Source organism: Schistocerca piceifrons, chromosome 2, assembly GCF_021461385.2.
Source record: "Schistocerca piceifrons isolate TAMUIC-IGC-003096 chromosome 2, iqSchPice1.1, whole genome shotgun sequence".
Taxonomy (NCBI): Eukaryota; Metazoa; Arthropoda; class Insecta; order Orthoptera; family Acrididae; genus Schistocerca; species Schistocerca piceifrons.
Window position 1 is genome coordinate 1,020,995,683 of NC_060139.1, and position 17,314 is coordinate 1,021,012,996.

Genomic DNA, 17,314 nt, shown 5'->3' on the forward strand with positions numbered 1-17,314 from the left:
TCTGTGAGGTACCCATTTTTGTCTGTTGTATTACAGTTCTGTACTCCACTCCATTTGATACGGCTTTATTTTCTTGTGATGAGTATATTAATTTACATGATTATATGTAAGACGATGTCAGTTTTAATTACGAAAAATGTCTAGCGATTTTTAGCTCTGTGCATGATTTCTGCTCTCGTGGACGCATAAACCACTGGTTAACGTCCTATCCTGCAGGCGAAAGCCACGGCTTTTCACCCAATATTGGTTCTGGGTGTACTTCCTCTGTTGCCCTCCGTCCATTCATCCAATTGGCCAACTTACAGTTATCACACAGTACATTCTTCTCCTTGGTAATTGAGTGAGAACGTAAAAGAGCATAGACATAGTGTTTTAGGTTAAAATTTTTATTTTTTGAGAAAAAGTAAAAAAGGCATGTAAAAGAGCGAGTGACAGTCGATGAGCAAGTAGGTCAGTCTGATGGAGATGCTCGAGGAACTCTGCCAGTTCAGGCGGTGGTGTTGATGTCCTCCTCGCGGCGGTGCACGACGAACGTCTCGTCGAAGTGCGCGTTGGGCACGTCGAACTCGAACTCGACGACGCGCCTGTCGAACGGGAATCCGGCGGGGTGGTTGTCGCCGTGCTCCAGGATGGGGTGCTTCTCCTGTGAGACGGCAGGGGTGACGATGGCGAAGACGCTGAGTGGCAGCCCACTGCGGGTTCCGCGGGGCAGCGCCAGTCGCTGGGGGAAGCCGAAGTGCGAGCGGAACTCGTCCAGGAAGAACTTGCTCTCGCCCTTGATGGCGGCGAGGGTCGACTGGTGCAGGTCAGAGTAGCTCGGCGCCTCCTTGCCGTACAGCGAGAAGTCTCGGGAGCTGCGCTTGATGTCGTTCTCACCAACGGACACTGCAAAAGGCGAAGGGTACGGTCAGCACAAGATATCAAGTGATTCTAATTGAGCAAGCTTCATGTTATTGGCTTTCGGGAGGAAACTAAACATCCATCTCAATAACGGAATGTCAGTTACTAGGATATGAACATATGGACAACGGACCCTGATCAGAGAAATCTCCTAGCCAGCCAGGAATCGACCACAGATCTCTTCGCATAGCGATCCGGTCAAGAATATGCATCGTCTAAGAGTAAATATTAATGTGTTGGCCCCACTGGGCAGGAAACTGGACTGGATGCCAATTGCTGCAGAGTGTAATGATGTAAGGACCAAACTTTTCGTGTTTTTTTCTCGGTATTTAGGGAGGAAAGTGGGACTAGCTGAAGCATTCGGTTAAATTTTGACATCTAAGAACCAAAAATGTCACATTTCATGCCAACCTAGACCGTTGGCAATGCTACAGATCACTAGGTAAGTTCCTCGAAGAATTTGTTTTCACATTCGTTGACTGTGATAACTCACAAACAAGCTGTCACGTTACAGCATCACGTAGACCTTGGGATATGCTATAGATGAATATACCACCACAAACCTACATTCCAAAAAAATTATATACAAAGTGTCATACCCAACATTTCATGTATTATACAGAGTGTAACCCGTATAAGTGCAGGTATTTTGAAGTATAGCGGCTTAATACATACACAAATCTGTGTATTTTTTTTCTCTCTCTGTGTCGAACTGTCCGCCTACAAACACATCACAAACTTTACGATCTGATGTTTTCTGCATGATCGTAACTGCCCCACTAAGTAGATTCCAATGTCAATATAGACTAACCGTTTTTTGTCGATGCATCCACACTTCAACACATGACCTGCTGCCCAGAGGAAAATAAGCATTACTACCTTGCTCTTGACACACGTGATTGAAGATACTAACCAACCTAAAAACATGCAGTCAGTTAATAGCTATAATTACGTGTCAGCAAATGATGTAAATACTGATGTAATATTGTTCAGGTGTTGACCTCAGTTACTAACAGAGTATCTACCTTTAGACCCATTAAACCCTGTATAATGTCAGTGCTCTGTTATCCCTCTGTTTGCACATTATGGAGTCACACGCCACATCATCATTACAGTATGCGTCGAAGCTGACATTTACGATTGGTATGCCATCGACAACAATCTCGCCTAATCTGGCTCTATCTTTCGTAGATCTGCTTAAAAGGAATACGGATTCAGTTGCCAGTAAGATTTATTCCAGTAATCACTTACGCTTCTGGTTGAAGATGTCCAGGAGAACGTAGTACTGCTTCCTCTCCTCCAGGCTGAGCTCGCGGCCGAGGACGTCGTACTTGGGACCAATGAAGAGACGGACGACGGAGTCGACTTCCTTGTCGCTCTTAACTTTGATGTGGTAGAAGAACGGCTTGTGGTTCAGGCGACCCTGGCGAGCCACAAATTTGAACTTTTCACCATCGTCAGGCTTGGAGAAGGTCAGAGCGTTGCTGATGTCAAAGTCGAAGCTGTCGAAGTATGTGACGAGTTTGTCGAAGGTGATATCTTCAACGGTTACGCCTGGCAGGAGCAGCTGAAATACAAGATTCAGTTTAGTTCACGACTAATGTAGTACTCTACGAGAAACGGTATATTTTTATAGCAGACGTTTCATTACTTACCTCCTCGTGAGTGTAAGGCTTCAGAAGGTTCTTGTAGTGGTAGAAGATGGAAAGAACGCGCTTCGCGATCCTGTAGAAGAGTGGGTCCCTCAGCTGGGTTTCTGGTAGTTCAAGGACGCTAGCAGGAACCTAAAACGGAAGTAAGTAATGTACCCCCGCATCCAAATACAAATAAGACCAGTGTAACATCAGAGAGAGTAGACATCATGTGGACATACTCCGTATCGGTGAACAGGGTCGACAATGTGGCCGAAGAGGGAGATGAGGTTCCTGAAGTATGCGCCGTAGTACTCCCAGTTGATGTTCTCGTAGTTGCCCTCGACGATGTTTCCAAGGATGTTGGTGAGGTCCTTCTCTCTCAGGTTGTACTTCTCGTAGTTGTACTGTTGTTTTAGAAACATAAGCAGTAATGATGGACGCATTTCGTATAAAATCGTATTAGAGACAAATCTGCGAGAACACACTTACGCCTGACAGGTAGCCGTAGTCGATTCCGTCGCGGATCCTCCTCTCGTAGTTCTTGATCTCTTCCACGTACAGGATGTCGACGTTGCGGGGGAAGAGTCCCTCTGGGCGCGCTGGGGCCTCGAGTCCGTTCTGCAGCCTCAGCTCAGGGTAGTAGCCGACCTGCAAACGTAATACACAATTTAGTGTCGTCGTTCGGAAGGTGGATTCTCCACTGTCGTTGAGGATAGTGAAACTGGTGCCGAAATGGGACGTACCAGCACAGGGTGGTTGTAGTCGATGGCCTTGACGTCAGGCAAGTAGTTGGACAGCCTCTCCAGGTAGTAGCGAGCCAGGAGCTGCTGCAGGACGAAGAAGAAGCTCTCGCCGCGGTACTTGTACTCGGGAAGGCTGTAGTTGGCGGGGTTCAGCCAGAAGGGGTACTTGTAGCTTAGGTATGCGTAGAAGGAGTTGAGGCCGACGTCTTCGGTAAAGTAGGAAACCAGCTGCTCGGGGTTGCTCGGCACGGGGTAGCCGCTGTGGTTGGAGTAGAATATGTAAGGAGCCTCCTTAGAGCTGACTTGACCTGCAGAACGGAACACGTGGTTTTGATTAGCGATTGTGTGATGTAACGTGTTGTTATAATTAAGTGCAGCTACTTGTTGATGTCCATTGTGGGTTGTAATTATCGTATGGCAGCGAAATTAGGTACATATGCTAACACGTTATTTCTGAACGCTGAAAGAAAGCTTAGTTCCAATTTCGGCCACCTAGTGCAAATCTAGCGCTGTACAATATCTCGTCGACTTCTTCGGTGCTCCTATTGAACAAATTGTGTAGGCAGCTGTTGATAATAAAATCAACATTATGCCTATCTCAGTTGTTTGGCGTTCCCCAAAGTAGTGTTATAGCTCCTTCGTTGTTACTTATCTATATAAACGTTTTGGGAGACAATCTGAGCAGCCGTCGTAGGTTATTTGCAGATGACGCTGTCATTTATCGAGTAATAAAGTCATCAGAAGATCAAAACAAATTGCAAAACGATTTATAAAAGATATCTGAACGATGCAAAGATTGGCAGTTGACCCTAAATAACAAAAAGTGTTAGGTCATTCACATGAGTGCTAAAAGATATTCGTTCGGTTACACGGTAAATCAGTCTAATATAAAGGTCGTAAATTCAACTAGAGACCTAGGAATTACAATTACGAACAACTTAAATTGGAAGGAACACATAGAAAATGTTGTGGGGAAGGCTAACCAAGGACTGCCTTTTATTAGTAGGACACTTCGGAAATGTAACAGATCTAGTAAGGAGACTACCTACACTACGCTCGTCCGCCATCTTTTAGAATACTGCTGCGCGGTGTGGGATCCTTACCAGATAGAACTGACGGAGTACATCGAAAAAGTTCAAAGAAGGGCAGCACGTTTTGTATTATCGCGAAATAGGGGAGACAGCGTCATTGAAATGATACAGGATTTGGGCTGGACAGCTTAAAAAAAGGCGTTATTCGTTGCGACGGAATCTTCTCACGAAATTCCAATCACAAACTTTCTCCTCCGAATGCGAAAATATTTTGGTGACACCGACCTACATAGGGAGAAATGATCATCAAGATAAAATAATGAATTGAGAGATCGTATGGAAAATATAGGTGTTCGATCTTATCCGCGCGCTATACGAGATCGGGATACTAGATAATTGTGAAGGTGGATCGATGAACTCCTCGCCAAGCAGTTAAATGTGCGTTACAGAGTATCCATGTAGATGTAGATGTAGATGTTATGCCAACGTCTCATTCGTAAGCCGTTACAAGAAACATTGCTAAACGTCTTTCTTGCTTCACAGCGGCAGATTCGCACCTGGTGGCCAAAGTTGGAACTAATAATTATCCTGCAAAAATCGTTTCCGCATTAACGAATCACAATGTGCACTACGTTTCACTACCATACACCTGTTAAAAGGCACAGAGGACCACTGTGTGATGCAGACCTTAACTATAACCACCCGGTAAACGTTTAGCTCAAGTACTTTTTGTTATGAAGGAACCATGACTTCAACAGTTTTATGTAAACGGGCGCAATTATTTTAGGCAATTACAAGTCACCCCACATAAAACAACATAAATTCTCCGAATACGTGACCATGCGATTTTGTTATTATACAGAGCAACGTCTTGGTCACTTCATTAGTATTACACCTACATCATTACATTTACAATACCATGATGAAGGTCGTTTGCAGCTGGGGGCGAAACTTTGATTTATACAACAACGTGATTACGCGATCACATCCGTTTAAAAATCTATTTGAGCTACAAGGGGCTTCGCTGCACATGAAGCAATAACGATCTGCAGCGCTATTTGGTAGTATAACAGTGGTTGAGAGAGAAGTGAGGCCGAAAGGGTCCTTGTAGTTCACGTGGGCGCAGGAGGAGTTCAGTGGATGTATTGATCATGTTGTGAATAACATCAAAGAGAAATTTGGAAAGGGAAGTAAAATTCAGGAAGAAGAGACGAAAGTTGTGAGGTATACTGTTAACGTATAAATTTTGTATGACACGTCAACTGGCTTGGAATGGATAGTGTCTTGAAGCGGACTTATAAGATCAAGAAAAACAAAAATTTAACAACGGTAATGGTATGTGGTCAGTTACACCAGTCGATGTTGAGGAACCTACATAACGAAAGGAGACACTAAAAGTAAGTAGATGATTTATGCTATCTGGGCCGAAAAGTAGTTGATGATGCGCGAAGCAGGGAGCATAGAAAATGCTGACAAGCATTTGTGAAACGTATTTCTCTGGGGGGTAGTTTTTTACTGGTGTGTACTGTGGACTGTAAAGAATTCGCACAAGAAGCGAATGCCGATTATTAGACTGACAGATCGAATATGGGAGAAATGAAATTTATGGCCAGAATTCGATTAAAAGAGTGAAGCTGTTGATAGGTGGTGGGGAATGTTAGGGAGGGGAGAGGTAAAAATTGTTGAGTGAGACCAAGGTTCGTATGGATGTAGGTTGGAGTAGTTCTGCAGAAATGGCGAGGTTTGCAGAGGACAGTGTAGGGTGGACAGCTGCATCATACCTGTAATCGGATGGAAGACCACCACCATGATGACAAGGACAACAACTACATGAGTCCTATACGGGCGGATATGTGCTCAACAAACTAGTGGATAAGTATTTACGTTCGATTCTTAGACGTAGTACACATTAAGAATCCTTCTGACATTCAGTCACTGATGAGGTGGGTAACAACGATTGTTGTATAGAAAATATTTTACTTATAGTTGATCTGGTTGTCGATTTACTTTGCACAGTTGGTGGTGGCTCCGGAAATGACACGTGCACATAGTTTGTTTGTACACACCTTGTAGCTGGGCGTCATATGCCTTCTGGATGACCTCTGCGTTGACGAAGAGCTGCGGGTAGATCTCGTAGGGAGCTGGCAGTGTGACATCCTTGGTATCCTCGCGATGGAGCACAGCGACAGTCAGTGAGTAGACGAACAGTGCCTCGTTCAGGTGTTCCCGCGCCCAAATGGCCGTCTGGAATCAAAAGGACACTCGTTATACAGAGGAATGTTTCGGGGAGATGCAGTGCTAGCTACGACTTACTTCCTAGTGTCCAGACACAGGTGACAATTTAGATGAAGACACAATTTGACCAGTACCTTCGTGTATAATCTGACTTCACACTGCGCATTCCTTCATAACGATGTAACCCTTGCCTGGAATATAGATGTCTTGCTCAGGAACGCGGAGCCCTAATTTCTGCGGATTATTTGTGAATTTCATGAAGTTTGATGGGGAGTAGCCGGCCGGAGTGGCCGTGCGGTTCTGGGCGATACAGTCTGGAGCCGCGTTACCGCTATGGTCGCAGGTTCGAATCCTGCCTCGGGCATGGATGTGTGTGATGTCCTTAGGTTAGTTAGGTTAAGTAGTTCTGAGTTCTAGGGGACTGATGACCACAGCAGTTAAGTCCCATAGTGCTCAGAGCCATTTGAACCATTTGATGGGGAGTAGGCGGATTTAGGACAGATTTGCCAATGACAATTTTCATGTCTTAGTTGTAAAAAATTATGTATGATCTTCCTCCCAATGCTAACAGAAGATACTTCGTTTGCTCTAGATTCATTAAGAACTTTGAGATCTGTGGAATTTGGTTTGGGTGAACGTCCCAGATGTTTTGGCATCTTTATGAGGACTGCCTATGTTGGAGCACCAGATGGAGGACATTGTACATATTGTGAGCTGAACATGCCTTAAATGTGCGCCCACTTGCTGGTTCAAGCAAAATGAAATAATCATAACTGAGTAGTATTTTGTGTCGAAGCGCTCGTACCTTGATGAACGTCTCAAAGTCCTTGGCGAAGTAGAACAGCTCAAACAATGCCCGGGCCTGGTAGTAGTGCTTCTGGTAGTAGATGGAGAACACTTCCCCTTTGGGCAGGAAGCCAACGTCGACGTAGTACTTCCAGAAAACTTCGACCTTCTCCTTGAACTGTAAAGATAAAGAAAACGGAAGTTCGGTACAGTTGTCTGGCCGTCCAAGAAGTCGGATCCTGGTTTCTAACGTCACGTATTTATACCTGGTAGTTGTCGACGTGTTCAATAGGTTTGTAGGTCTTTGCAATTTCCTGTTCTTCTTTGATGAGTGATGGCTGCTGTACGTGGTAGAAGAGCGCCAAAATCTTGTTCTGTTTCTCCAGAAGTTCCTTACCGGCTGGAATAACAATTAACAAAACATTAGATACAATAGGAATCATTCAGGTGGTGAGATCACAACAAAATTGTTATACGAAGTATTGTACGTTTACTCTACACAGTATATATATATATATATATATATATATATATATATATATATATATATATATATATATATGTGTGTGTGTGTGTGTGTGTGTGTGTTTTATACAAGCTCAACATGCGACTGTAGCTTGTACGTTAACTGTAATTTTATATTTGTCTTTAAATCACTCCAACATACAGGAAATTTTCTCTTTCCTTAATGCATATTTATTCATCATTTCGATTCCTATTTACTTACATAGGCACTTGCAGGACAGCGCAGTTCCGCTTATAACAATACGCATACGAGGTTTCCTGAATGCAATGTTCATAGGTGTCTCAACGAAGGTTTCTCTTTTACATCTAATTCACTGTCTTTTACTCACTTACTATATTATGCATCTTTCCTCAAAATCGACTCAGGCTACTACGCACATTAACAAAGGCAGAGAAGGTTAGACAATGCGAACGAGAGAAGGTAATGTTTACTTCATCTGCCCGCTGGAATCATTTATTATGTAACACATGTTTCGAAACTTACTTGGTGAAGTTGTTTATGTGCGTCCATCGTAAAAACACCATTTATTTCGTATATCTGTTTTGGTTGGTGTAATTGTACACGCTTTAAGTATTTTTTGTGCTGAAGAAATCCTTATGTTGTCTGGTCAGAAACGGTCTGAAATGCTTGTAAGTGCTTTACAGCGGAGGCTGTGCTGACAAATGACTGGTAATAAAAACGATAGGTTGTGCTGTTTACCAGTTATTCAGAATAGAAGTTAGACGATCATGTCGTAGTGCGCAGGATCAAGCACATGCACGCGCTAAAATGGTGTAATGCGCAAACATCTGTGGATCCGTGAGTTACCACCTGATGAAATGCTAATTACCAGTTAAAATGTCTTTTTCGGAAGTAATAAATTTAAGTTAGATGATCAAAAGCTACATTTGCTCGGTTTGAAGAAAACAAACAAAGAACACGTTTGGCGACGTAGACTGCTTCAATTTGCGCGGACGACAACCGCATTGGGTAATTCAGTGCTAAATAACTCGGAAATGGCGCAATGCATCGAATTTTTTTCTGAACAATTGCTCCTCAGGTCCGCCTACAAGCTTTTCACACTGTTTGTGACGACCCTGTGTGTTGAAGCGTGTATTGAATTTCAAAGCTGTTGGCAAATAACTTTGCCTAGGAAAAAAAAAATGAAATTTCTAAACCGGTGAAGGCCTCTGACATCTAGGTAAAAAGGTTCTTTCATGCAAATCATAACGAAAGCTACAATATTCCTACAGCTCCTGTTAAGTCGCTAATGTGTTTTCCAGGCCCCAAATATCAATGTACACTACCCACAGACAAACAGTAGAAAAGCAGAAAATGACGCCAAAGCTGAAGTACGAACAACATCGAAACGTCAGCCACAGTGCAGCGAGATGGTCTACCTACACCATTATCAAATAATCTTTTATCTTTTACGAAACAGCCATAGAAACATTTTACACTGCAATTTGTTTCACCTGCCAGTGGTCATCAGCAGTGTACAAGCACATGATGAATACGCTGACTACCATTGTTGAGTAGCGTTAATAATTACGTTTACAACGGAAATGAAAATTTACGACAACGCATGCAGCATATGATGTTAGATGGCTTGTGCGTGTTATCTCCTGGAGGTGATAACTTTTTTTTGTCCCTTGTGCTAAAGTAATTATGGAAGTGAAGGTTGACTAAATTTGTGTTCTGACTATTGGCGACGCTAGTTCCATGATCTGCTCCAATGGCAAACGTAAGTACTACTACGAATTATTCAAAGATTTCAGAAGAAACGGATTTTACTAGTTTTAGGAGCAAAAGAGTTGTGTAAGATGACAGTTCAGTGCTGTATTTTTCTCTTTTGTTCATGGAAGGTTTACGTTCACATTATTCACGAAAAAGACTAATACTAATGCATCCCTATTATACATTATATATGCAGCAGGATTTTGTAGTGTATTGACAGAACGCTTAGAAGAAGCATAAGGGCTACGAAACACAGCCTAAGGGATCCTTACCAGATAAGGTTGAGGGAGGACATTGAAAAAACTAAAGAAGGACAGTTAGTTTTTTAGTATCCCGAAACAGGGGCGAATTTGTCACGTATATAATACGAGAGCTGGACTGGCAATCATTAGCACGAAGTGTTTTTCGCTTTCGTTTCACGAAATATTAGCAACACTTTCTCCACTGAACGCGTCCGCTTGCTTATCTTTGTGGCAATATGCCTGCCTCCCATGGAACGGTCTCGGGTTCTATTCCCGTCCAGGATGGGGATTTTCTCCGCTCGTAGACTGGGTGCTGTGTTGTCCTCATCGTTATTTCATTATCATCGTCGGCAGACCAGTCACCCAACTTGGTGTCAACTGGAATAAGACTTGCATTTGGCGGCCGAACCTCCCCGGATGGCGCCTTTCGGCTAACTATGACATACGCTCATTTCATTTTTTCCTATGAAGGCGAAAATAGATTATTGCCGATTACCTTGTGTAGGGAGATATGATCATCGTAATAAAATGAGAGAAATCAGATCTCCTACGGAAAGATTTAGATGTTAATTTTTTCCAAGCGCTGTTAGAGAGTGGAATGGTTCAAAATAACCCTCTGCGCGGCTCTTCAGTGTGAAGTGAGACTAGACATGTAGATGCGGCTGTAGCTTGCCATACCGCCCTGTTCCTCACACTGAGAGGTCCAGTATTCGTCTACATGCGTTCTCTGCAAGCTACCTACTGCGTGTGTGTATGTGGCGCAGGGGCCATCGCCAATACCGTCCGTCTTGGCTATGCTCCCTTTTTCTCGTAGTGGTCCTTTGCGATTCATGTGTGGCACGAAGTAATATTTTGCCCGCCTCTTTTTCGAACTCAGAATAGCACCAGGAAACCTCTCTATAATACGTAATGCAAAACCGGCCATGAAGGATTGATTTTCGCCAAATTGAGTCAACCAGTACCTACATCTGCGTAGTACTAAACTCTGTACCGCTTACGCAAGTGTCGGTTCACCACTTACGTAGAGGCTGTGAACAAGTAGCAGAGTGACGACGTATGGCGAAAGTATAGTCCGCTCACAACGATCCGAAAGAATTCGTAGGGCGATGTGGGCAACGGAGAAAGCAAGCTCAACCCACCGATTTCCAGCACGTTTGAAGCCGAGGGTGGATAGGCAGTGCAGGGGAACAACTCGCGCTACAATCACGCTGTGCTGACATTACGCATGTGCTGACTGGTTTGGCACGACAATCGCCTCGTAACGCCTACAGTTCACATGGTTACTGTATTTTAGCTCGCCAATGTTGGCACCATCTGCACTCAAGAGCATAAGCGGGCTGACATCAACTGAGGTCTACCGACTTCTGGCTTCCAAGAATTCGGCTGCCATGGTTAAAATCACTGAGAACAAACAGTGGTAGGAGGAGCGACTGACTTACCCTCGCTGTGCGGTACAACCGCGGCGGCCGCAAGGGCTGCCAACAGTGACAGGACGACAACTGTCGCAGTCCTCATGTTGCTCGCAGAGGATGTACGAATTGTGTGCCGGCGGGCGGGCTTCTTATAGCGGATGAGGTGTGCGATAAGCTGGCGTATCTGCGCACTTGGTGCGGGAGGCAGCGACCCCGCGACCTGCCAACGGTAAAACGCCCGAAGATTCGGCTTATGTAACAATCGACATTACAGTTCCCTGCCCCCCGCTGTCGCTCGTGGTAGCCCAGTGGTCGAGGCGCAGACTGGTTTCACAGAGCAGTGGGGTTAAAATCCCAACGCGATCATCCAGCTTCGATTTGACAGAATTTAACGAGGTTGCAGTAGCATCCAGACGCAAAGACAAGCACAGTTGTTACTTTCCCCATACAATACTAGTGTTATAAATATCCCATTATGCAGAAGACATTGTTAATAGCGGTTTTCCATAGAATTATTGAGTGATTCTCTGGAAATGGACTCCCGCTTAATTTTGAGAAAAAGCTTTACAATCGTGTTCTGTTGTTTGTTGTTGTGGTCTTCAACCCAGAGACTGGTTTGATGCAACTCTCAGCGCTACTGTACCCTGTGGAAGCGTCGTTATCTCCGAATAACTACAGCAACTTAAACCTATCTGAATCTGCTTAGCGTATTCATCAATAGGTCTGCCTCTTCGATATTTACCCTCAGCCCTTCCCTGCAGTACTAAATTGGTGATCCGTTGATGCCTCGGAACGTGTCCTGCCAACCGACCGTTTCTTCTTGTCAAGTTGTGTTACAAATTCCTCTTCTTCCCAATTGCATTCAGTACCTCCTCATTAGTTATGTGATATAGCCATCTAATCATGAGCATTCTTTTGTGTTTGCTAATGCATAGCAACTATGACTACTAGACGGGTACATGGTAATATCGGTATTATGTAGGTAACCAAGTCTGCTATGCTTTTGGTTTTTCATTAGTAGCCTGTGGTGACCATTGAACCTATGTATTTATCAATGCCAGTAGGTATTTCTCATTGTCTTAAGTGGCGTACACTGACTACCTGGGTAGAATTACAGTCTGTATGATACCGAATGAAACTATGTGGTCCCAGAGGCGTTTTAAAGTCTCAAACATGCATGACGTTTATACTGGGTGTTTCTGTAAGGGCATGAAAAAATGTTACGCAGAGAAAGCTCCACTGAACAGTTTTAGGTAGGGAACTTGGCGTGAGAGAAGCCAGCTTAAGGAGATATGGAAGTAAACTTGTCTACCGCTTTGTCTAGCACTACTGTTTTCCAGCATATTTAGAACTAAGATGCGTACACGTTTACACGTACATTGCTGCTGATTTACATGTACACTCTTTATTTCCTGCAAAAAGACAGGGAGGACGAGCCTCATTACCAGGAAGTCATGATACAGGTTTTGATTGCTTCATGTCCCATAAGGTGGCTCTGTATTTGCATGAGAAATGTGGTGTAGTCCTTTACTTTCCTTAATAAGCTGAGTTGCATCTTCAACACAATTATCATGCGGTATACGTCGGATCCTATAAGGTCCATTGTAAGTCAGAAAGAATTTATGACTCAAATGTTTCTTCTTATGTGACAATGAATGGGGTTTCACGAGAACTTCCTGACTAATATGTAGTTTCCTTGCATTTGTTCAAATGGTTCAAATGGCTCTGAGCACTATGGGACTCAACTGCTGAGGTCATTAGTCCCCTAGAACTTAGAACTAGTTAAACCTAACTAACCTAAGGACGTCACAAACATCCATGCCCGAGGCAGGATTCGAACCTGCGACCGTAGCGGTCTTGCGGTTCCAGACTGCAGCGCCTTTAACCGCACGGCCACTTTGGCCGGCCCTTGCATTTGTCCTATAGTGTAGTTTTCTCCTTTTGTCTGCAGCAGAATTAGTATTTTTAATAGTCAATTATGCCTTTATGTCGAAGTTTACGTGTATTCGGAGAAGGTACAAGTTCTCTGATTCTGTTCGGTGGTTCCTCATTCTTCAATACAAGAACAGTTGGTAAGGCAGTGGAGTCATGAGGCATTTCATTCAGTATGTTTTGAAATAAGTGTAAGTATCTGTCCCAGTACTGATGCTTCCTGTGACAATAATGTCTGCAAAGCTTATTGATTTCTTTCATAATCCTTTCAGACGGGTTACAATGTAGTGAGTACAATGAAATAAGACAGGTTTGATTTTACGATTCCGAAGCACGCATGACCAAACAGCAGATCTGAATTGTGGTCAATTATCTGAAATGACTTTGGTAAAGTGTCCAACTTCATGTAAGAAATTTTAACAAAGGCCTTGAATACAGAATGTCCAGTGGCTATGCGTAACGGTGTGAAAGAAACAAATTTAGAAGTAAGTTCATCTGCGACTAGAATGTACGAAACTCCATTCTGTGTTTTGACAAGGGGTCCCAGAAGATCAACAGCAGGAAATTATTTTAATCTAGTAGGAATGATAAGGAAACAATGGAGCACGATGTGACATGGTAGATGGTTTATCTTTTTGACAAAGTTTACAAATAGACAAGACTCTCCTAATTGTCTTTTCCATATTGTTAAAATAACGAGTCATTCGAAGAATATGATAACATATTCGTGTACCAAAGGGTGCGTAGCTGAAATGAATGTACCAGATGAGCTTATTAACAAATTCGTCAGGAATACAAAGTACCCATAACTTATCATCAACAGCGCAGTGTTTGAAGAGTATGTTGTTTCTAACCAGATAATAATGACGAATCTGCGTGTGTGTCTTTTCATGCCATTTACTGTGGATATCTTTCCAAGTCGGATCTTTGCTTGTTCATACCCAATGTCCTTTAATGATGCAATGATAAAGTTTTCAAAGGCTACTTTTGGAATGTAAAGAAGTCCGAAATTTTTCTCAAGGTTAGCTTCTCTGTTGCTTTTCTCAAGGCCAGCTGGCGCACGTGGCTGCCTGCGGTGCGAGCCATTGTCTATTATCACTTTGTGGTCACGCGTGTTGGAGGAAACTTCTTCGAGTTCCATGGACTGCAAAGAGAACCAACAGATCAATATTGGAGCAAAGTAAACCAGATTTCTCCCTGGAAGGTCTAATCTTAAAACAAAAGCTGACCTACTTTGGACACACAATGCGAAGGCATGCCTCGCTGGAAAAAACATCAATGCTGGGGAAGATTGAAGGAACTAGAAGAAGAGGACGTCAGAGGATGAGATGGATCGATGGCATCACAGAAGCAATGTGTTCCAACCTGGAAGGTCTACGGGAGAAAGTGCAAGACAGGATAAACTGGCGTGATTTGGTTCATGGGGTCACGAAGAGTCGGAACCGACTAAACGAATAGAGAGAGAGAGAGAGAGAGGGGTCACGCGTCGTTACTGGGATTTAGAGACCTAACTTCCACAATTTCAGCTTGTCGAGAGGGCCCTGCCCTGTTTGAATCCCGCCAGTTCTGATTAAATTCAGGTCTGTCGTCATGATTATATCGGCTGTCGTCATGTCGGTAGTTTCTTTCTTGTCGGTTCAGTGGTAGAGAATTTCTCCCAGAATCATAACTGCGAGGTGGTCCGTTGCATCCGAAGTTATTCTGTTTTCCTTAATAATAATTATTCTGGTTCCCATATTTTCTGTTTCTACAATTATCTCTGTGTGGAGAAATAAAAAAAATTAAATTTATTGATTTTTTTGAAAAGAATTAAATATGAATATGGAACTTTAAAGTCCGAATTTTTTAAAGGCTTTTATACGGGCTGTATTGACCGCCTTGAATGCGGACTAATTCGGTGCTGCGTGAAATCTGCCTGAAATATAATTTACAATTACGATTAACAATATTTTTGAATTCTACGTCATTGTTGATTTATACAGAGTTCTCACCTTAAACGTAGAATAAGTCCTTCTGCCTCAATATTAATTCATTAGTCGCCATCGATGTTCTTCTCTTTGTTGACCGTTCGTATCTTCCTAAGTCGGCATCGATTTATTTCACCAAGACAGTGGAAGTAAAGGAATACAATGCTACGTCGCTTTTAATTATTCCCGCAAAACTTAAGATAATTTTCACTATTTTTTTATTCACAAGACAATAAGACTTGCTATGCTCGTCGGACAAATCATAAATACTACCATGAAGGCTGCCTTTCAGCACACACCAAAAATTACGTCCATCCCCTACAAGGTAACAATTGAGAGAGTATGTTAACTCCTTCTTGGATTATGAAACAAAAGAGAATCCAATATCAACGTAACTGAGATTATATTCTACATTCCTCTCAATTTAATCTTTGGCGCAGACTTTAAGGTAATGTATCTCTCTGCGTCGTAATGTGTCACTACAACTGCCCCCCTACTGTATACTGTCACTAGAAATTTTGTTTGGTTGACAGGATACAGTAGTCGACCTTGCAGTTGATTGGTTTTGGGTCTTTTATTTACAAATTTCATTTTTATTGTCTCATTTTCATGGCGCTGTGAATCCTTTTGTATTACTGAGTCAGTTTTATTTGGCATTCTTACGCTAATATTTACAAACTTTAGTCCTAATATACAAACTTTTGATTTATACTGATAAACCAACATCCTATAGTAAGGTTTATAGAATAAAATATAAAAGAATACAACGTTATTTACAAATGTTTCCTTCCTCATCGGAGGTGAAAATTAAGTCCGTGTATTGCTTTCCGTTTTATTCTGGTGTGGCAAGCTTTGTTCGCTGGCCCCACTGTTGAATATGGGCGGGCGATATGTGCTCCTGATTGTTTAGTTGTTCGTTAGTGGGCGACGTTGGCTGATTGCGGGCCAGTGTAGTAAATCTCCAGCGTGCCGTGCCGGTACCGTCTACACTTCAGAACCTCAGTATGCGTGTGCTTTTTGTACCTCCTTCCAGTACTTTGACCGGATATGTCGTGGTACATTTCAATATGTTCCCCGAAGAACACACCACTCTATGGCCTAGGCGGGGGACGGTCCCGTCGATGCACATCCAGGTAAGAAGCGTACCATGTCAAACTTGTATGGCATGGTCTTCTCTTATTATGTCGCCATGGTCGTTTGACGATACAAGCTTCAATTTTCGATGTCACTTGTTTAGGATCGCTGACACTTGTAACGTAGCACTATTTTTCACAAAATGTTTCAAATGGTTCGGAGCACTATGGAACTTAAAATCTGAGGTCATCAGTCCCCTATAACGTAGAACTACTTAAACCTAACTAAGGACATCACATGCATCCATGCCCGAGGCAGGATTCGAACCTGCCTGCGACCGTAGCGGTTGCGCGGTTCCCAACTGATGCGCCTAGAACCGCTCGGCCACACCGGCCGGCACTATTTTGTACAATTTTGATTTCTATACACCACTTTGATCGCGAATAATGCGATCGAAACTTCCTCTTTCACTACTGTTTTTACTTCACATTAACCCTTTTTACCTATTGTGCCGAGATTCATTCCCCTCGATACTTCTCGTCAATGCACATAAATATTCACAAATTTGTAAGTCACGGGACTTGGCATGAAATACAAAATACATCACATACAAGGGAATAACACATAAGACACACACAATACATTGTTTACATTAATTACAGGAAAAATTATCGACGACAATAGAAAAATTTTGGACCACTCATAGTGAGGATTTTGCCTTGTATCGTACTGACACACGCCCTTTGCCATTAATTGGTTGGAAGGAACAAGTCCTTTGTTTTCATTCTTGAACTCGTGTGTAAGTTACGGTTTACCTTACGTTATGTGTTCTTCATACGCAACGACATGCATCAGCGTGCACAGAATACACCTGCAGCCGCTTCAATGAAGCTTGCGAAGAGAATTTTCTATCTTCTGCTTAGGTTAATGGCAACGACTACGTGTATTCTACGGTTCTTACGTATAAAATCTGAAAATGCAGAAAATAATTATTTATATGTAGCTCAACCCTAATATGTACAATGTTTCATGTTTGAGCACATTCTGGTGTGTTCGTAAATAATTCTCCCTAATGAAATTTCCTACACTAACATGGACATATAAACATAATATCTT

At 42.8% G+C, this 17,314-nt stretch overlaps 1 protein-coding gene across 1 annotated transcript; it reads right to left on the reverse strand.

Moving 5' to 3' along the window:
* Window positions 1-370: 370 nt before the first annotated feature.
* On the reverse strand, window positions 371-11,348 carry LOC124777155 (hexamerin-like). Its single transcript, XM_047252457.1, has 10 exons — window positions 11,253-11,348; window positions 7,596-7,729; window positions 7,349-7,507; window positions 6,375-6,552; window positions 3,278-3,585; window positions 3,024-3,182; window positions 2,774-2,938; window positions 2,556-2,684; window positions 2,152-2,467; window positions 371-885 (listed from the first exon to the last, which is right to left on the reverse strand). Exons 1-10 carry the CDS (start codon window positions 11,326-11,328, stop codon window positions 488-490), a joined length of 2,022 nt encoding a protein of 673 aa, XP_047108413.1. The 5' UTR covers window positions 11,329-11,348; the 3' UTR covers window positions 371-487.
* Window positions 11,349-17,314: the final 5,966 nt, after the last annotated feature.